The following is a 20684-nucleotide window of genomic DNA, read 5'->3' on the forward strand; positions in this document are numbered from 1 at the left end:
GTTTAGAAAGTATTTTCGAGGACTTGGCAGAAAAATATACATTGCATCTCGGTTACGGTTTCCCATGGTATTATTCGCATCGTACGCGTTATTTTTGTGAGAAGCACGTAATACACGTTACATATATTTTGGGAAATAAAGCTGATAAAAATGTTTATGTACATTTTAAAATTAATGACGTAGATTGTACTTCTTGCTGTATCTCGTTACAGATACAAAAACAAAAGATAGAAACTTACATCTAGATACAAAAGTTGATGGAATGAGATTATAAAGTTACATAAATACTACTTAAAAAATGATTTAATTCGCAATGCATCATATACATAGATCAGAAATTTCCCTCAAATATCAGCATCGTTTCGTACCACATACGCGTCTAATTATTAAACCTCTAATAGATTTCATTAAATTAAACCGAATATTTCGGTCTTGGTCTTTTAATTCTAGTTTCACATATAGATGAAATTAAACCTGAAACACAAATAAATGTAATTTTGTAATATGACACACATGTCTCATTTCTTTGCAAAATATAAAGATTTTTTTTTCTTTAACACATACCTGCACAAAGATTGTGGCAAAGATGAGATTATGGGACCGTAACCTTGCGAATTGTCATATAATTCGAATAATGGTGCAGCGACTAACTTGTAGTTCTTCGGTACAGCAAAGAGAGCTGAACACAAAAATAACACAAGTAAATACACACGCCTATGAGATGATAAGATTAGTCAAGGTTTTCTGATATGTCGTTATACCTTTCTCTTGTAGCTGTACGAGAAATAGTCTTTTATGTTCTTTCGGTTTTGTGATGTGTGGCGGCACGTACGGATACTGAGGTGGTTCAAAGTTTGGACGCCACCAGTTTCCAATCGTGTCCTCTATAACCCATTCCTGCTTCACCCCGTCCTGCCGTCCGAAAGTCTAGAAACCAATCCCATTTGCTGTCTAACATTGTATCATATTGAGCTTCGAGTAACTATGAGAATAAAATACATTCTTCGTCTGTCAGTCTACTAAGAACATGGTTGCACAATATTTATTATATTTCGAGACATTTACGGCGGTCACCTAATAGCATCACGTCTAACAATATTCAAGTTTATCGACGCGTGACACGTAGCACGGAATCTCTTTGAAATCGAAAGCTGATATGGATATTCAAACGTTTGCAGGGTTTTATACATGTACGTTTTCTTTCACCTATGATATCTGTATGATGTTGATATGAATACCTAATGTGAAACCGTCACATGTGTGACCAAAGTTTTAGTCAAGAATATGTGATAGAGATTACAAATCTCAAGTTCATAACGTGTCTTGTGATCTGACACGTGCGACGAACGTCGTAGGCCCACATATTATGCCGCGATCAGATATCTCTTCCTTACAATAAAATTCTAAACCCTATTCAATATATAAGTATATATATACAATCGGTTCTCCGACTTATAAATTTCAAAAATTCGCGACGTTTATATACAGTCTTCTTGTCACTATTTTACATTCTTGCATTTCATCTTGTCTCTTCGATGTTTCTCTCTGTGCTAAAACATACACCATCGAAATAAGAACAATGTTCTTAGCCAACCGGATACAATAACGTGCGATATCTTTTCAACATTAAAGTGTCCGGGCATGCAGCACGCCAAAAGTACAAAATATTATAAGAATAAAAGAGCAAGCCCCTATATGGAGCTACAGGCCCGGTTACATAAGTTCTACAAACGTTTGCAGGGTTTTGTACAATAATGATGATGTTTATAAAGACAATGTTACAATCTAACGATATAAAAGTGCCACTCCCAGCCAGCCTGTAAGGCAGCGTAAGGCGTCGTGCTAACTGTTACCTCTGTAAGGAGCCGTTTTAGGCCCTCTACCTCATCTTCTCCTGTATTGAGTTCTCCGCCAGGTCTGAAACAACAAGAAGGAAACGTATGAACGTTGATATCTTGTTATTAAGCTGCATACGTTTTTCAAAGTTGTCGAAACGTACAATTTGAAGAATGTTGTGCCGAGTTGCAGAAGAAGAACGTGTGGCAGTCCATGCTCGTGTACCAGTAAGACGCCTTCTACGCTTCTCCGCATGCCGATCTTGTCGAATTCATCTCTCATGCGCTGAAACCTTGCTGGTACTGATGGATCTTTCTCGAAGAGTGGCTCTTTTGTTCCAAACGTATAGTTTGTCAAAGGATATCTATGATAAATGATTTGTATTCTTTTGTTAGGCTCCTGTATATGCTTAACTTAATCCATCAGTAATTAAATCCAGTTTCTTCAAATACAGCTTGATGCGATATTACAATATTCACAGAAACTATGCAAATATACACAATATAACAATTTAATTTTTTCTTTCGCTATTTTCATATTTCAATATTAACAGTATTTATGTCTTTGTACGTTAAGCAATAAATGTGTAGATATTTAAATTATAAAAAAGAGTTACTTTATTATCAAAGAGCCTTTATTATTATCGTCAAATATTATCTCTTTGTTAATAAATATACATTAGGTACATAAAATTTTGTAATAAAGTCTATAAATTTTTTTATTTAGAATTTTAACAGAACAAAGTTTCCAATCTTCACTCTATTCTCTTTCTTACATTGCTTAATAACGATTTCTGTATCTGTATTTGTATTTGTCAGATTTTAAGTATAAACATAGAACAAAATATTGTTATGCAATGTAATATAAGTCTTAATGTTCCATATATATATATATATGTAATATGGAATTTCTAATTATATTTCATATATGATAGCTTATTTGTCATAAAAATATCGCTTTACGTTCAGCTTTTACATGTATAAAATACGCATGTATAAAACATTTCAACACATAACTAAAGTTCTGCATTCACATTGAACACCTGATATAATCAAATTAATTATAAATAACAGGCAAACATAATTTTGTTATTTGTGACATTACAATCGTATCTGCACAAGTAAATACTTGAGCAAGTACTCGATAAATAATACAAATATTTCATCATATTCTTAGATTTCTACCGTTAACTTATATATTACTGTGACTGTGATTGCTTTATAAAATTATTTAAATTTGTTTCTTTAACTTTTATGTCAATAAATGATATATATCAGTTTATTAATATAATGACACATTGCAACGATGTATGAAGCTTCTTTAAAAAAAGATAATATTTAAGAGCTTTCAAAAATACAATAAAAGAATTAGCCATTAATATTTGATAAATACATGCAAAGACCTGCATGATGCCGAGATACATTGATATATAAATATATATTCTGTAACATTTTGATTCATAACACACGTAAGATGCTGCAAATGTAACGTCATAGATGCACATATATAATATCATGAACACAAATAATCCAGTTATGATCTTATAACGTTACATAGATCTCGTTTATAATGGTGTTTGTTTTAAGAAGATTTGTTTTACCTTCTTATAACAAAGCAGAATAATCGCAATATTTGTATTATATTAGATACTATCTTAAAATGTAATACAACTAGGTGTATGTATATATATAGATATAATTGTGAACTACCCCGTACAAAATGTAGTACGTACGTATACATATAATACATATAGATATAGCGTGTCTTACATGAAATGGAAGAGTGAAATCATGAAACATGAATCATAAAACATATACAGGGCTCTCCTGGCGAGCGTACAAACTTAGAAAATAATACAGCCTTGTCGGGATCGTATGATCTGCGGTTCGCGAAATCTTAAGATACAAACTGCACTGCTTTTTAACAATCAAAACGAAAAAGAAAAACAGAGACGGACAGCGCGGGGAGCGGGGAGCCTCCTCGCACGCATATTGAGAATCGACACATTACGAGTGCGAGGGGAGCGGGCTTACAATTAGTTTACTACGTCGTTTACGACATTGTGGAGTGTTGTGGAGAGGAAACGATGCTCGAGAGAGAGAGAGACGCTGCGCGTGAATCGAATGCCGGTGAAGATCCCGCGTTAATAACTCGCGTGCTCGACGCGCTATAGCCTACATTCGAGAATCTTAAGCAAATGGTATCGTATATAAATCGTAAACGACTATCGCACGTAAACCGCAGCGGACATTTCTCCACTGAGGACAAGTGCCAGGTGTCTGGTGCCTACATGTCGCGTGTGAAGTGTGAAGAACGGCGGATACAAGTTGCTTAAAATTCCAGGGGTTTCGAAGGGGGGGGGGGAGAAAAAAAAAGAAACAAACGGCCGATCATCGCGAGGGAGGAGAGAAAGGGGTTGTTCCTTTCTCTCAACTTTTGTTTTTCTCTTTTAGAAGCGATATTTTGGATTGCTAGCGCGCGTCTGCCCGAGGCCGGCGTCGTGGCCGTGGTTTTCTATAGAAGAGAGGCGGTCAGAAATCACAGTTAACTCTAAAAGGATAAAATTCTGGCTCGCGCGTCACGTTGCGCCACTTACAAATTGACGGTCCTGTTGATGGTGACCGACTGATTCTGCACCACCTTCCCCTCGAACGAACTGTTGCTCGCCCGCCGTGGCCAGCCGCTGCCCTTAACTTGGTTCGTCGCCATCGCCATTTTCGTCCCCTCGACCGGACCGTTGCTTGCCGTTGCTCTCCCACAAGTTTTCACCGACAACTCCGAATCCTCGCGAACGATTGCTGATTGCAGGCCTTGCGGCTTGCAGGCAATGGATTGTGGAATGGACGCCGAACCCCGAACCCCCGAACCGCGCCGGAGCACCCTCGGTCTCGGTTGACGGTTCGGCTCGGCAGCGCTGGGCAGCGCGACGCTCGACCGGCTTTATGGCCGGTCCTAATTAACGCGACGTGTCGCCTCACTCGCCTCTCGGTCTCGTTGGACAAAATCCAGGCAGCCAATAAGCGCCAGGCTGTGTGGCGACGAAATACTCTTTTTTTTGTTTTCCTCCCGGTGTATTTTCTCTTCGCTCTGAAAAAAATCAACAAGTTGCCTCAATGCAGACTTTAACTTTCTTGATGTAATTTACTCTCCATTTTTCCACGTCTTACAACTAAAAAAAATATAAAAATCAAGTTAAACCTGGTTAAACCAAGATTAAGGTTACGTAACTTGCATTGATAGAAGTGGACAGTGGACACCGAGCCAGTTACAACGTTTTGCTACAATATTTTTTTATAATTAAAATAAAGAATATGGTTGAATATCATGACCCTTTTTTTAATAGCAGACCTTTGGCAGGCAAAGTTGAATTTGAAAATATGTCTACTATCGTTTCACTGGATAGAATCTTAAGATTACCTAAGATTCGGCAATGTAAGATGTGGGTTACGAATACAAATGTCGCTCTGTAGTGTAAAGCTGAATCTTTTATCTTTCCTTTTTCTTTCTTCCAACGTCTAATTACATCTACTCCGTTTTAAAGTCTATAATGTGGCACAGTTATAAAATGCAGGCCTCTCGTGTTCGTTCCTTGTCCGGTTGAATTTCCTGCGCTTCCTTCCCATCTTTTCTCTTTTTATCCCCTCCAAAATATAATATATACGTGTATATCTTGATTTCATTTTAATTTTAAGACATAATAACGTGGTGCGCTACGTACAAAGAACAGACCTCTTGTGAGTCAACAATGCGCCAAGTCAGGTTGGGCTAGGTGATAACGCTGTCGCGATCACCGTCGATCACACGAAGCGTCTTTTCGACCTGTCACCCCTGTCGTAGGACGACGTTACTTGTACGTCACGTCAGTTAGGAAACGTTATTAAGGTAAATGTATGTATCAAGGCAATGCAGGGACACTTGAGACCTATGGTCTGGAGTCTGGACACCTTTATCACTTTAGTTTTTAAACAAGTATAACGCGACGTAAAATCAAAGATCCGAATATAATACACGAAAAATATTTTCATCTTTGATTCTCTTTGATTTTACGTCGCGTTTAAACTTATTTAAGGACTAAAATGATGAAAATGTCCAGACATAGGTCTTACGTGTCCAATATTGGTATACATTTGCAGGTTTCGGAGAAACAACATACCACATAACGATGAACATTTTCCGATGAGGCTAGCGTCGTTGCTTCGACGTTTGTAGTTTCTAGAGGACGAAAAACAGGAGGAAGAGGACGTATGTGGACTTCTCGACGCCATCTCATCTCCATTTAGTCCCCAAAAGTGTACTGAAATCATGGAACGGGCTCCGACCGACATGGCTGAAGAGAGCGGAGAGAAGATCCAGATCACGCCGCCGGTCCAGATAGTGCGGGTTCCAGTGAAACACGCCAATCTTGGGATACGAAGTCACGCCATGTAGGCTCTCGTAGAGAAAAATCGTGCCTGTTGATTTTTTATAAATGTTTCTATAAAATTTCCAACACTTTTGCTTTACAGGGACATGAGCACAATGGTGGAACTTACGTCATTCAGCACGCTGGGGAAGATACAGCCCTTTTTAGTCACCATCACAACCACCGCGGCCCTGTTAGTGGACCTGCACTGTCACTTAACGGACAAGGAAGTCTGCGGCTACTTGGGCGGCCACTGGGACATCAACTCGCACAGTACATTTCAAACTGCGTTTACGTGCCATAATGCATATGGATTATTTTAGCCTGCGTACGGTTGGAATGTTGAGTCATCGAACGTGCGTCATCTTGTCGTAGATCTTTCCATAACGTGCGCGTTTCCATGCCGGTACTCTGGTAAGGACAAGTCAGCCGCGGCAGCCGTGGAAGCTGAAATCGCAAGAGCCATGGAATGGAAGCGTGTTACGCTGGTAGGCTGGTATCATTCCCATCCGCGCTCTCACGCGTCGCCTTCCTTGAGGGACGTGGACTCTCAGTTGGATTATCAGATCAAGATGAAGGGGCCTAGCGATAACGGATACATACCGTGCGTGGGATTGATATGCTGTGAGTGTTTCAAAGGCTTTCTTTGTCGCGCAACGAGAATGTAGAAGCTGAGTGATCATCATTATCTTCTATTTTGCAGCACCTTACAACATGGATGGTTCGTGTTACGAATCGAATTTCAATGTCTTCTGGTCTCTGCCCCCGCCTGAGAATAGACCCCACGAATATCCTCGACCTATGCTTCTTAGTTATACATTATCGCAGGAGCACTTTCTCTCCCAGGATACCTTGGAGGAGATTGTAAGTATTTTTTAATAGCTAGCTCGTAGTTTCAGTTGTATATGTGTAAAAATTTGAAAATGAGACGATTAGATCCTATGAAAGATCTTGATTAATATACTATCGTGTTCATTATTGATTTTTATTCACCATTTATCTTTATAGAGAAGAAGTATAGAATATTACAAGAGCGAAGGTGGAATCGACTTTACTGCCACGTTTAATGGTACGACGACGTATCTCGAACGTTTAAGGGTGAGTACGCGCAGTGATAAAAAATGCAAGCAAGTTCTTGTTACGTATATACTATCAAGTCTAAACGTCTTATACAGTGTTCCTTGGCATCGAAATTGCCCGGTCGAAACAGATCGAACAGCTCATACTGGGACGTGATCAGAGAGATGATCTGCCCAGGCTCCGAGGATGGTACGACGCCCGACTTCCTGACTATGAAATTTCCCTTGGTATCTGCCTCGGACGCGCTGGTGCCGCCAGTTCCGCCTGGCGTAGGCCTCACGGCCGGTAACGCGGCTGTTTTCCTCGCGCCGGTCAACTTCAAACCTGACGGCGGTGCCATAATCACGCCCACGTCCAAGCCCTTCGTGCTACAGCCGTCGACTTCTCGGGACGGCATCAAGAAGGACAGCAACTTGGGCCCCACGGACGCCGCGTCCATCACTCAGATAAAGGACAGCAGTTCTGTCGTGGGTCCCAAGCATATATCGCCATCGGAGATAATACCGAGCTTCCACGCGGGTGAACTCACGGTGTCGGTGAAGAACGCCAAGTGCGACTATGATTTCGCACCTGCGGACTTCTCGAAACTGCCGAATCTGGTTGGCGACGGCAGTACCAAGTCCCGAACGTCGACGACGCCCGACTTCCCGCTAGCGGATATCACTCAACAGATCACCAAGTTCTCGGATCTGACGAAATTGGCGACTTTCCCGACTACCGATCTAGCGAAGCTGTCGAGCTTCTCCATCGCGGATTTCACGCGAACCTCGTCGCCCTCGCCGTCCACGTATATGCGCAACATCGCAAACCTGTTCGGTCCCCTCAGCAAGATCTCGCCGGCAAAGGACATGGACGGTACGGAACGCAAGCCAGGCGATTTCGTCACCGTCGACGCGCGTCCGTCACCCTTCAAGGGTGTCAGCTCGTCGGAGACTTGCAGAACGTTTTCGGTTAGCGCCGACGATTATGCGAACGATCGAAAGAACGTGGACGCGCAAACCGACCCGACCAAGATCGGCAGACCGGGCGAGTATCAAGGAACGGAGGATCTAACAATATCGAGCGTTAAATCTGATTTCGGAAGCATGCTGGACATGACGGCGTTGCATAAAAAGCAACACGCATCGCACGCGGCCGACTTGGGAGATTCCTTGAATCTTTCGAAAGATCGGTAAATCCGTTAAGTATACTCGAAATATATGTATTGGTGGAAACGTATTCTAAAACTTGAAATTTGCCAATTTTCGAGACTATTAATTTTCGAACAGAATATCAGGACGTGCGCGCATCCAAATCTCGTTTGTATTATTAATAGCTTTAAAAAAGTATCGATATTTATGAAATGTGTTAAGAACATATTTACATTGCGCGTAATGTTATTTTAAATCATTTACATTTTAAATTATATTACAGATCTTATTATCAGTATTTTTTTAATATATAAGAAAGTGTATGGCACCTATATTGCTAACCTTGGCAACAAGACTTATTAATGAAATCTCTATGTTTCATCTAGTGCTCAAATTTATTCTTTGCATTTTGTACTGCGGTATGAAAATATATATGAAAACATATGCAAGAGAATTGTGGACATTAAAAATGACTTCTATAAGTAATTTTTTATACAAATAGCTATTCCGTTTAGCTTAATTTTATATGCCTGAAAATATTACACGTATACACAAAACTGACAATTTATAATTGCTTAAAATATTAAAATAAATAGTTCATTATATATAAAGAGAAAAATTATACTATTTATTTCTAAGCGTTTTACTAGAAACAATTAAAATATGTTGTGCAATTTTTTAATTATGTAAAATAAGAATTAATTTTACAACATAAAATATTCAGCCTATTGAAAAATATAAATTCCTGAAATTATCGACATTAAAAGATTTCCCACGTATCGATGTTTTTATATTAAATTTCAATATTAGAAGTATTACATACAATTAAAAAAATGGAAACAATTCTAAAATGCTAATGACTGTTTAGATAATTTGTAATCAATTATATTATAGTGTTTTCTTTGGGATATGTATCTCACTGATGTTTTTCTCTTTTAGTTTATCATTGAGTTGAAGAAGATCCGAAGCGGATCGAGATATTTTTACCGTTGCCTAGTTGTTAGGAACATATTAATATTAATTTATGCAAAACCATGTCTGGCATTTCCCATATCCCCATCTACATCAAAGTTTATGGATACCTGTACTTCTCTATCCTTCTCTTCTCAACGGCATTCTCGCACAGTCATCTGAGATAGCAAGGATGAAGTGTTTGTACGTCGGAATTGTATTTCTTATGTACACGTACATGATACGGGGCCAGGATTTTATATTCCCGACTGACGAAGAGACGTCCCACGTCAGCGGTGGTAACTCTACGGTAATATATATATATAATATTAATACAGAATTTCTAAGAGCTTCTTTTTATGTATACTCATTCTCGCAGATGATAACGGATCGTATACCCGTGTCAATACCAGACAGTTGCCCGAAAAACATGCTCCTTTACCCAGGCAGTGGTGCAAGGACGTCCTGGGTGTGCGACTGCAGGCCACGATTCCTGTACTTTCCGTTAAACGACGCCTGCTACGAAGCTTACAGGCAGGGTCCATGTTTATCCAGGACGTACGTCGTACTTCCCAAGAACGAGGTGCTCCCACGTTGTGTGGAGAACCCTTGCTTGGAGGACGGCGTGGTGCCCTACAACGGTACGTGTTATCCTCTCAGAACTGTAGGCGGTCCATGTGCGCCCAAAGGGGTATTAGGTGTAAACGAGATCACTTTTCAACTGGAATGTGTACCTGTGGACACTGCGCCCTTCGTGATAATAACAACCATTTCCCAAACGACGTGTCCGCCAGGCGGTCGCAGGAGCATGCTTGGGACATGCAGAAAAGTATGAATATACAAAAGTCCTAATCCCCATCAGTGTCTTGTCGCTATTTCCACCGCTTCTTTTATATTTTCCATACTTTGCAATGTCATATTCCCTATTAGATATAGTACATGATATCAGGATACTCTTGTGTGATGAATAAAACTTTTTAATCCTGAGAAAATTCAAGATAATTTTGACATTAATTTTTCAGTTGTAAGTACGTAAACGTTGTTCAAGTTGCATTAATAATGCGTTACAATACGTTTATGTATAACAAAAAATAAAAGTATGAGGCATACAAATAAAAGTTAATAATTGCTTTTGATTGTTATATATTAAAATTGAGCTGAGATTCTCTTAATTGTTATTAAACATCAATAGTAAGGTTGTTAAAAAACTTGACTCCAACTGTAAACGAGAATTGCAGTATTATGTTCGTGATGTTCAAAAAGTTTGACAAGGATCTTATATTCATATATTCTGATCTTATACCTTGGAGGAAAAAAAAAACCGATCGATTCTGCATTTGTCATGCTCGCATGCAACATGCAACTCACGTGGAGGCACGATCACGATACTGCACGATACGTCATGAGCCTCTCGATGTCTCGATTGGCTATCCGATAAAGAATTCTCCTGACAGCCAATCAGCGCGTAGAAAAGAACGGCGCTTATATTCGGCGCTGTTGTTTTGGCAAAACACGGTGCACGGTGCGCTGAAGTTGCGAGGTTAGAACGTAACATGCGAGCTCTTGGAATACGTGGTTTACCTTCATGAGAGAGCAGCCGCAGGCGACGATTGAGGATGTTTCGGTCGACAAGGAATTTGATCTTCGCGTTGCGTCGCGCCAAGGATCGCCGTCTGCACACGTGCGGTCAACAATTGTCGGAGGTCACCGAATATGAATGTGAGTGTTGGCGTTGAGGCGTTGACACTGTCAGTTGATGCAGGGTGGTTTAACTTGCGCAGTTTTTAATAGCGATCGCTTGTTCGATGTAGCTCCCATCACGGACGAGTATAAAAAGGGCCCGATGGAAGGTAGAGCTCTTTACTTGGACGCCCAAGCTACTACTCCACTGGTAAGTTCACCAAGTTCAGCTTGTGATGTCATATGATGTACGTCATGTATGCGCGTGCAAATAACGTATAGGATATTGACGTGCTAGGACCCCCGGGTGTTGGATAAGATGATGCCGTATATGACGGTGTACCACGGTAACCCACATTCCAGAACTCACATGTATGGCTGGGAATCGGAAGCAGCAGTCGAGCACGCTCGCCAGGTCGGTATTTTTAGATTTTTACATTCTACGGTTACATTATCTAGAGACGTATTCGTCTGCTTTCAACAGCAAGTCGCAGATTTGATAGGAGCGGAAAAGAAGGAAGTGATATTTACTTCTGGAGCGACAGAATGCAATAATATCGCTGTAAAAGGCGTAGCAAGGTTCTACAAATCCAAAAAGAATCATGTTGTGACGACCCAGACAGTGAGAAATCTTTATAATAATTTTTTCCTTCTTGATAAACGTAAATCGTGAATCTACAAATAGTTGCTTGTGTATCTAGGAGCACAAGTGCGTACTGGATTCATGTAGAGCCTTGGAAGCGGAAGGATTTGACATAACGTATCTTTCCGTCAAGTCAAATGGTCTTATCGATCTCAATGAATTGGAAGCAGCCATTAGGCCATCCACATCCCTGGTTTCCATAATGATGGTGAATAACGAGATCGGTGTCAAACAGCCTATCGAAGAAATTGGCGCCATTTGTAGGTGAGTATCAAGATTTCAACGCTATACGTATTCTGTTATAGTTGTCTCTTGATCATTTTGCTTTTTACGTACACATTACAGGAAGAGAAAGGTCTTTTTCCACACGGATGCTGCGCAAGCCATAGGCAAAGTGCCAATCGATGTTAACGCTATGAATATTGATCTTTTATCTATCAGTGGTCATAAGCTATATGGCCCAAAAGGTAATATTTATCATACACGTTATTATTATGAAGAGATAATATACCTATTTCTCCTTTCTATATGTTGCTTTAGATAGTAAATAGTATTATGACAAAAAAAGATAAACTTTGTTTTAGAAGTTATATATTAGAAGTTATATGAGCTTGTCTACAATTTTCATTTGCATCAAGTTATAAAAATTGTTCTATATTTATAAAAAAGCTGGGTAGTTCTCTAGTCTTTATTTATCTATTTTGCTAATAATTCATTAAGGTATCGGAGCCCTGTACGTTAGGAGAAGGCCGCGAGTGCGCGTGGAGCCGTTGCAAAGCGGCGGTGGACAAGAGAGAGGGATGAGAAGCGGTACTGTGCCGGCACCTTTGGCTGTAGGATTGGGTGCCGCTTGCGAGTTGGCGCAGACGGAAATGGACGTAAGCGAAACACAAAGTCCCGCTACATATGATCGATGCCATTTAAGGTATTAAAAATTTACACTGTATTTTCCAGTACGATCACAGATACATCAATACGCTGTCGAGTCACCTGATCGAGAAGTTAATGTCAAATTTGCCACAAGTTGTGCGAAACGGCGACCCCGTAGCCTGGTATCCCGGCTGCGTGAACCTATCGTTTGCGTGCGTGGAAGGTGAATCGCTATTAATGGCTTTGAAGGATGTGGCACTGAGCAGCGGCTCAGCTTGCACCAGCGCGAGCTTGGAGCCCAGCTACGTGCTGAGAGCGATCGGTGCCTCGGAGGATCTGGCTCATTCCAGTATCAGGTATAATACTTGGAGATAAAGAAACTTCGCTGATCATTATACATATAGCAATAATGGCTTCATACTCTAGCGATATAAATTTACGACTTGTCTAACTAGGTTCGGCATCGGACGATTTACGACACTCGAGGAAATCGATTACACGGCTGACAGCACGATACAGCATGTGAAGCGACTTCGGGAGATGAGGTAACGCGTTTGTCATGATGGAGAGGATCTACTTTAGACTTACGTACACGTTATACTTTGGCGTTAACGAATCGAAACGGTTGTAATCTCGTTTCGCGGAGGGAACAACTTTGTCGTTGGACGTTTCGTGAGATCGCGATTTTATCACTCTATCTCTATATCTATTGTACATTTATTAGCCGGGACGACGTTACACGAAGGCCCATACAAAAATTCTAATATCCTCGTTTTCTTGCAGCCCACTGTGGGAGATGGTAGAAGATGGCATCGACTTGAAGACTATCAAATGGACACAGCACTAGTGCCTCGTTATCGTGTAGCCTTTACAAACTTAAGTATATATAGTATGTATATTGATCAAGTGTATAATATAATACCGATCGTAAATCACGTTAATAGGTCAAGCTTAGTCGATTAAGATATAATTTCGCAACGTGTAATAAAAATTTTAATCGAAAAAGTTTTTGCCATCGCGTATCCTACAACTGATCCGACCGTGACACGCAACTTGCGTGTGTACAGGCCTGTTCATTTTCGCTGCACTTCTGAGCTAGTGCAACAAGTTGGAATGAAAGAAAATTATATATTTGTTTCATTCTAACTTATTGCACTAGTTCAGAAATGTAGCGAAAACGAACAGGCTTTATATCATGTGCTTCACGTTTATAGATTCTCCCTCTTCCTCTTCTTTTCTCCGCGAGACGCGAGACGCAACCTTCCCTCATAGGAAAGTCACGCGTGACAAGGGCTCGATATGAAAGGTTTCGCTCCGTTTCCCTTTGTTTCTCTTACACGCCGCATCGAGCCTAGAAGATTCTCAAAGACTGGACTCGCGTATTCGCACGTATTAATTACAGATTAGCACAAACACGATGGGTCGGTTGCCTCGTCGACATACGAGATCTTAAATCGATCCTTGTCCATCTCGTGAAGCTCCATTCGCGATCGATTAGCCTCAACTAGATGTTGCGCTATATCCTCGAACATCTCGTTCACTCCTTCGCCGGTTTTGCACGACGTTTTGTATATCCCCGAGATCAGATTGTGACATTGTTCGCTGGAAAAGATTTAATTTTTTTATAATTTCATATAAACATAGGCATATGCACTAGGAAACTATTAGAAACTATGCAAGTACCAGAATTGTTCCATCTCTGCGTCTGTGACTTGCGGCGCGACGCTCTCCAAGTCGCTCTTGTTCCCGCAAAGGAATATCTTGGCATTCTCCGCATACGTAACTATGTCGAGCAAATGTTGAGACAACAAATGAAACGACGTCGAGTTATCCAGGGCAAACACCAGAATGGCAGCTTCTGCAAACTTGTAGTAACTCGAGGTAACGGACGCCACTCTTTCCATACCGCCGGTGTCCCATAGTTGCAGCTGAGAAGAATAAAAGGTGCAAAGTCAGAAATGTACTTTGACGAGCATTGTTTAAATTGTATCAACTGTCGCGCACAATGTATAAGCGTCAATTGAGTGAGGCACGTCGCGCAGGACTTGATAGAGCCTCATGTTTAATGTATCGGTATGTAAATTCAGTCGCGTGACTTTCAAAGGATCAAACGCTCCAATATTTACATACATACGCTTACTGATTTCAGTCTGTTACACTCTTGGAAGTTCAATGCACGCAGCTCGCGGATTCTGTGGAAGGGACACTGGCAAGTGAAAACATGCAACTTGACGATCAGTAAAGGGAAAACGATGAAAAGAGGACAAAGTGATCAGTGCACATCTCACGAAAAGAAGCAAGTGACCCACAATGCACAGCACACATATACACCCACGCATGTAACAAGTTGACACTCACGCGTATTCGTCGGTCCTCGACGACGTACTCCTTGTCGATGTTGTCGAGGCCCAGGGTCGACTTGCGGTCGCTGCTGGCGACGAACGTGTTGTTGGCGAAGCGCCGGAATATCGACGTCTTGCCGACGCCGTACTCGCCGCACAGGATAACCTTCTGCTCCGTTACCTTGACGGTCGCCATGTCGTGGCGCGGCCCGCGCGGCGCCGGCTACGATCACTGCTGACGGCGGGTCATCGTGCACCCGCGCGTCTCTCATTCAACGGGGTCCGTGGGGTCGACGTGAACAACCTGGACTCACCGTGGAACCCTCCGACGGCGTGCTTCGGCTTCGTCAAGACACGCGCGCTTTCCTTCGGCTTTCGTCAGCGAGCGAACGAGCTCCGTCACGTTGTCACGTAGGTCCGCCTTCTACAGTGCAGGGCGTATCAGGAAAAGCGAAGAAATAGGCAAAATGGGCGCACGAGGTTTACTCATTGGATCGAATCGCCCTTTTTTTATCTGCTTATCTATCAATCGCGAGGAATGATCTTTGCATTTCTTCGAGAGCATGAATCATTGTTTTGGTTATTATATGTGAAATGAGAAAAAATTGTTTCGATGTGTTGGTTTCGATATTTTTGTTTATATATATTTTCGAGAAGATAATAATTGATGTATTTGCATAATTTAGGAAAAGAATGAAAAAATTTTATGGTTTATTAAAAGTCTATAGAAGAGTCTTCTTATCTCTTTCCAAGTAGATATAAGAAAGAGAAAATACGAATTTATAAAACTTCGCGTCCTTACGACTATTTTTTTTGCAAGTTATTCTGTCGTTTTGTAATTTTTCGTAACTCTGCGTATGTTGCGTTTTCTCAAAATAAAAACGGATAGGTAATTTTTAAAATTAGAGAAAATTAAGGGGAATAAAGAATATTGCACAGAAAGAGTGCAGCAGCTTCAAAGAACGATCTTTATGTAAAATTAGAAGGAGAGAAAAAAGAAGAAATTTAGCTGCGCTTTCTCATATTTTTTATATTCGCAATTTAAGGAAGGAAAAAAAAAGGAAAGCAGGGAAAAAAGGATAAAGCGAACTGTTTATTCGGGCAAAGTGTCAAGAGCTTGAGAATTGACGTCCGCATTCAGAAATCGCGCCACTCGCCACTCGCCACTGATCGACACGGTTTTTAGATCCGCCAATCAGGAACTGTTTTTCCGCGAAAGGCTCGACCGTGCGCGCTTTCCGAACGCAATGGGCGCGTTTAGCAGACACAACTGTTGCACAACTGTTGAGTTCGTCTTATTAACACTCTGCGTTGATTGGTTGGTTCTAAAGGTAAGAGCTAAGAGCCACGCACATTCCACCGCTACTGAGCGGCTTGGTCCTTGGTCTGCTGAACGCGACCAATGGGTCTGTTTCTTTTAGCTGCACCGACTGAACTGTGCTGAACTGGTGCAATAAGTGCAGCTAAAAAAACACCCAATTTTCCACTCGTGTGCGCGTGCCAAGTAAACTCGACGTGACGCGCTTCAAAGTTTGAAATGTAAGGACTGTGGGAGACCCTTGCGTCGCGACGGAACCGCTTCGTCGAGCGAGTCCCCGAGTCCCTGCCGTGGCCGTGAACGATGCGAGCGTCGAGGGGTTATGTGTACTACCTGAAGACGAGTGGCATCTGCGTCGTGGTGCTCGGGTAAGTGACTGTCAAGGTGACTCGTCCACTCAAGATAGTCAAGATCAAGGTCGAGTGTCTCCGAGTATTTGAAACTTGGACGTGTATCTCGTGCAGGGGCTGCTGGTTTCTGTATCAACTGCGGCAGATATCGCGGATCATTCGGTCGACTTACGATACGAGCGTTCTAAGTTTGGAGCAAGCCCGCGCACAGTACATCTACGTCGATGACCCTCAGTTTAAAGGTAAGTCGTCTGCCGGAGCGTGACGTGTACGGTGTACGTCTATGACAGTCACAGCTGATGTGTGCAAACTGCAAACGTTGATCGGTCCTGCTCCGGTTTCAGACATCTTCATGTTTAGGAAGGACGAGGATCTACATGGACCTGCGTCGGAGAAGCCAAGAAGCCTCAGCGACACTCTGGCGAGATGGTGGAAGGAGAAGAATCACAAGCTTGCATATAAGTTGTTATATATGGCGCAACACGGAGACAGAAACGAGCGATATAAAGCGGTGACTGAGCTTGGTGCCTTGTTACATTTGAAAGGTAGGTTCTCTAGCCATCACAATGTTTCTCTGGGATTACGTGTACGTTTCCCTTTTTAATATATAGAATAAAACGCTTAAACGTTGAATAGAAATTAGATTCACGCAATCTTTCTATAGAATAGAAAATCTCACTTTTAGATTGGCAGTATCGTCACTTGGCACAGATGATGGATGCTAAAACAGCAGCAGCTCTCGCAAGAATGCCAAATATTAATTCACAGTTCTTTTTGCAACCACCGTATTATCATGTGCAGTACAACTTAAACGTATGTGATACGTGTTTTAATTTTAACACTTTCAATTATTTTAATTTTAACATTTTTATACCATAACATACATACATGCTCGTTGCCAATATTCTCCAGCATCGTAACATTACATTTATATTAAGGATAAATGAGATTATTTTTTACAGGATGTCGTAGAAAAGGTACATTCGCTGCTGTTAAGTCTGAATGCTTTATGTGGCAATACACATCTCTGCCTTACACAATTTCTTAGTAAAATGTTTAAAGATTCGCATCGAGTAAGTATATAAAATTGAATGTATATAAAAAAAAGTATCAAAGTACGGAAAATAATAAATTTAAAAAATGTAAACATAAAGCGTAATTTAATTAAATCTTCGAAGATAATGCTAAATATCTACAAATTAAATTATTATTTCTAAATTATAATATTGGCTATGAATATTATAATAAAATCACATATAATATTATAGTTTTGTAATTGTAACTTGATGACATCTATGCTGAAACTATCTATTCAATTGATGTGCAGTATCTTGTAGAATGGTTTGATCATGACCTGGCAAGCGTGGGTCTTTCTATGGAAACGACGACAGTTCGGGATGATGACGTGCTCAAAAGTTGCATTCGTGCGATCTGCCATCATTCCTCCGTGGAACAGTACAGCAAACGTGAGATATAAATTTTGCGCAATTTTACAGACTGTCTCACTGACACACTCTCTATATCTCCTGTTTAATTTTGGGATTTTAGACCTGATCGATGCCGGAGCTTTGCCAATATTGACAGCGATACAGAAACGTTGCAGTGATGACGTAGAAATGTGCATACTACTCGCAAGGATATTATCCAACATGTGTCTTCATTCTGAATATTTAGAGGCTATCTATGAATCCGGTAAGATGGACTTGATATTTCCGCGATATATTATTGTATATACAGATATATAACTACTGATATAATTGTTTCCACTTAGGATGGATTGGCATATTGTCACGTTGGTCCCACAGCGACGATATTCGTCTGTCGGCACAGGCGATCAGTGCATTGATGAATCTGGATAGGGATGGGAACGAGAAAGCAAAATATGCGCAGAGTGTTTATCTTCTTTATCCTCTGCACAGAGTTCACGCGGCAACAAAAATGGACGTTGTATTTTTGCATGGATTGTTGGGTGGAGTATTCGTTACCTGGAGACAACGTGACGTCGCGACGTCTGCGCTTGGAGTTGTAGGTTTGTCAATATCTGTAATATGATTATAAACACGTCTTCAAGTTTTATTCATCTTATCATCTTGTTAAATTATATGTTTAATCGTAGATGATAATACAGCGGTTGAGACTACAGATTACTTGTCTACCATGGCCGATGACGATCGTCCTCAGGAATTCTTTAAAGACTTGGCTCGCGATCTGTACTTGCGCGAATGGAGAAAGACGGGTCAAGATTTTGAGGTGGTGTTGGACGATTGTCCGCAAAACACAAATGCTCTCGCGTGTGGACCTTATTTTTGCAGAGGGTAGGTTTTCGTGTATTTAACATTTTTATATATTTAATCTTAAAATGATACCGATGAAAGATTCGCTTGTAAACCGCAAATAATTTGTGAATTTTTACACGCGATATCTTTAGAGATGACGCCTGTATGAAGAATGATCCTGACTCTAAAACACTTTGTTGGCCTAAAGACTGGTTACCTGTAGACATACCATCCTTACGAATCATAGGTGTTAATTATGGTACGAGTTTATCTATGTGGACTCCTTTCTGCCCAATAGAAAGCATGAAGTAAGTACTGTACATGGAAATGTTTCAGCTTTCTGCGTCTGATAAATTCAGGTATTAAATATTTCGATAGTTATGTTTGATGCGTTACATTTATTTTTATTAGGAGCACTATTAAAGAGAGAAGCGAAGAATTTGTTACCAAATTGACAACGGCAAACGTGGGCCAGCGGCCACTTATATGGGTCGCCCATTCAATGGGTGGATTATTAATTAAAAAGATGCTTGTAGAAGGTATGTATAAGTTGAAAATTTACACTTATATATATATTTTTATATACTTCGATAAATGGACCGATAAAATTATTACTATTGCTATTGTTAAAGTCGTTACATGTTATAATTACGCTTGTAGAGTGGAAAACTGGAGATAAGCACGGCATCTGCAAGAATACCAAGGCTATCCTATTTTACGCTACTCCTCATCGAGGTTCGCACGTGGCGGCTCTGAAGCAAGCAACGCAAATGCTGCTATGGCCAACGGTCGAGGTGCAAGAACTACGTGAAGGTAATCGTCACGCTGTCTTTAGTTTTACGTAACGCGCAACGTAACTAACTTATTGCTCTAACGTTCCAGAGTCGCCGCAATTGCTAAGATTGCATGAGGAATTCCTAGAAATGTTGAATGAATATCGCATAGAGATTGTGAGTTTTGCCGAGGCCAAACCCACCCTTGTAACCGCATTGAAGTTTCCCTTCCAATTCGTCAGCCTTAATTCAGCAGGTAATGCTTTAGATTAGATATATACTGTTGATATTCCGTTTTCATACGTCATTATCGATTATAGATCAGCTTATCTTGATGGTATGCACGTGTAGATAAATCTAACTTATCTAGATCCTTATCAACATACTCTATACACAAACACACATGCATATAAAACAATATACTGCTTATATCTTTCAGATCCTGGCGTGGGAGAGTTCTTCGAGATTCCGCAGGATCATTTATCGATATGCAAGCCAGCTAGCAGGTAACATTTAGATTGCGGTACGGTTTAAAAGCATCATTGGATAAGAGGAAGACGTAGCTTCATTACATCATCAACAAAGACTTGTTTTTTGTCTGACTGCCAATGATGTTTCAAAACCGTATAACTGTCGAGTATGATTATGATGTCCTTTTACGTACGTACAACACGGAAGGAGGGATGCTGAGTAAACTCATGCTATTCCATTTTTTTTTTTTTCGGACAGGCAATCGTTCTTATATCAGAAACTTTTGAGTGTGCTCAGACACCACGTTAACACTCAGGAAGACACGACTGTCTTGTCGATTAGGAATCTACTATCCATGTTGAGTAAGTTATTTTAGGTTTGTGTACAAGAGATAATATATGCGAGTTTTATATATATTTTTATGTGGAACCAGATGAATGTATGTATACGTATAAAAAATAAAACTGTGATAGCATACATCATGGTTTGATCTTTACTCAGTATCTCATTTCATTTATAAACAGGAAGTATTTCGCTGTCGGTGTAATCGCCATTTTCTTTT

General features: G+C 40.7%; 6 protein-coding genes and 1 long non-coding RNA gene across 17 annotated transcripts; 4 read left to right on the plus strand and 3 right to left on the minus strand.

Moving 5' to 3' along the window:
* Positions 1–285: 285 nt before the first annotated feature.
* On the minus strand, positions 286–5394 carry Cpsf5 (cleavage and polyadenylation specificity factor subunit 5). Its single transcript, XM_071778689.1, has 7 exons — positions 5254–5394; positions 4433–4923; positions 2000–2200; positions 1854–1917; positions 762–927; positions 565–679; positions 286–474 (listed from the first exon to the last, which is right to left on the minus strand). The coding sequence occupies exons 2-7, from the start codon at positions 4549–4551 to the stop codon at positions 453–455; spliced, it is 687 nt and encodes a 228-aa protein (XP_071634790.1). The 5' UTR covers positions 4552–4923; positions 5254–5394; the 3' UTR covers positions 286–452.
* Positions 5395–5576: 182 nt separating this feature from the next.
* LOC139813289 (uncharacterized) lies at positions 5577–9067 on the plus strand. 2 transcript variants are annotated; one of them, XM_071778680.1, is made up of 7 exons: positions 5577–5724; positions 5970–6260; positions 6342–6511; positions 6614–6862; positions 6942–7102; positions 7247–7336; positions 7414–9067. In XM_071778680.1, exons 2-7 carry the CDS (start codon positions 6139–6141, stop codon positions 8491–8493), a joined length of 1872 nt encoding a protein of 623 aa, XP_071634781.1. In that variant the 5' UTR covers positions 5577–5724; positions 5970–6138; the 3' UTR covers positions 8494–9067. The 2 variants fall into 2 exon arrangements, with proteins under 2 accessions (XP_071634781.1, XP_071634782.1); XM_071778681.1 differs by having other exon boundaries at positions 5589–5718.
* Positions 9068–9231: 164 nt separating this feature from the next.
* On the minus strand, positions 9232–10837 carry LOC139813298 (uncharacterized). Of its 7 annotated transcripts, none has more exons than XR_011732119.1 (4): positions 10703–10837; positions 10134–10382; positions 9798–10032; positions 9232–9704 (listed from the first exon to the last, which is right to left on the minus strand). It is a non-coding gene; the product is annotated as an uncharacterized lncRNA (long non-coding RNA). The 7 variants fall into 7 exon arrangements; XR_011732121.1 differs by having other exon boundaries at positions 10134–10322; positions 10703–10823; XR_011732124.1 differs by having other exon boundaries at positions 10134–10322; positions 10768–10782.
* On the plus strand, positions 9473–10234 carry LOC139813294 (uncharacterized). Its single transcript, XM_071778687.1, has 2 exons — positions 9473–9709; positions 9779–10234. Exons 1-2 carry the CDS (start codon positions 9473–9475, stop codon positions 10232–10234), a joined length of 693 nt encoding a protein of 230 aa, XP_071634788.1.
* A 35-nt stretch (positions 10838–10872) lies between the features above and the next one.
* Nfs1 (Nfs1 cysteine desulfurase) lies at positions 10873–13527 on the plus strand. Of its 2 annotated transcripts, XM_071778684.1 has the most exons (10): positions 10873–11118; positions 11211–11290; positions 11378–11494; positions 11564–11701; positions 11781–11986; positions 12068–12189; positions 12443–12600; positions 12677–12948; positions 13048–13137; positions 13376–13527. In XM_071778684.1, the coding sequence occupies exons 1-10, from the start codon at positions 11016–11018 to the stop codon at positions 13437–13439; spliced, it is 1350 nt and encodes a 449-aa protein (XP_071634785.1). In that variant the 5' UTR covers positions 10873–11015; the 3' UTR covers positions 13440–13527. The 2 variants fall into 2 exon arrangements, with proteins under 2 accessions (XP_071634785.1, XP_071634786.1); XM_071778685.1 differs by lacking the exon at positions 10873–11118 and having other exon boundaries at positions 11225–11290; positions 11362–11494.
* Positions 12642–15406, minus strand: Rabx6 (RAS oncogene family member RabX6). Its single transcript, XM_071778690.1, has 3 exons — positions 14951–15406; positions 14276–14520; positions 12642–14194 (listed from the first exon to the last, which is right to left on the minus strand). Exons 1-3 carry the CDS (start codon positions 15128–15130, stop codon positions 13996–13998), a joined length of 624 nt encoding a protein of 207 aa, XP_071634791.1. The 5' UTR covers positions 15131–15406; the 3' UTR covers positions 12642–13995.
* Positions 15407–16437: 1031 nt separating this feature from the next.
* Positions 16438–20599, plus strand: LOC139813286 (protein SERAC1). 3 transcript variants are annotated; one of them, XM_071778675.1, is made up of 15 exons: positions 16438–16620; positions 16717–16844; positions 16947–17147; positions 17288–17415; positions 17565–17675; positions 17930–18068; positions 18151–18294; positions 18374–18631; positions 18719–18917; positions 19031–19186; positions 19290–19417; positions 19539–19691; positions 19761–19907; positions 20091–20157; positions 20381–20599. In XM_071778675.1, exons 1-15 carry the CDS (start codon positions 16556–16558, stop codon positions 20496–20498), a joined length of 2142 nt encoding a protein of 713 aa, XP_071634776.1. In that variant the 5' UTR covers positions 16438–16555; the 3' UTR covers positions 20499–20599. The 3 variants fall into 3 exon arrangements, with proteins under 3 accessions (XP_071634776.1, XP_071634777.1, XP_071634778.1); XM_071778676.1 differs by lacking the exon at positions 16438–16620 and having other exon boundaries at positions 16705–16844; positions 16963–17147; XM_071778677.1 differs by lacking the exons at positions 16438–16620; positions 16717–16844 and having other exon boundaries at positions 17017–17147; positions 17267–17415.
* Positions 20600–20684: the final 85 nt, after the last annotated feature.

Source organism: Temnothorax longispinosus, chromosome 5, assembly GCF_030848805.1.
Source record: "Temnothorax longispinosus isolate EJ_2023e chromosome 5, Tlon_JGU_v1, whole genome shotgun sequence".
Classification (NCBI taxonomy): domain Eukaryota; kingdom Metazoa; phylum Arthropoda; class Insecta; order Hymenoptera; family Formicidae; genus Temnothorax; species Temnothorax longispinosus.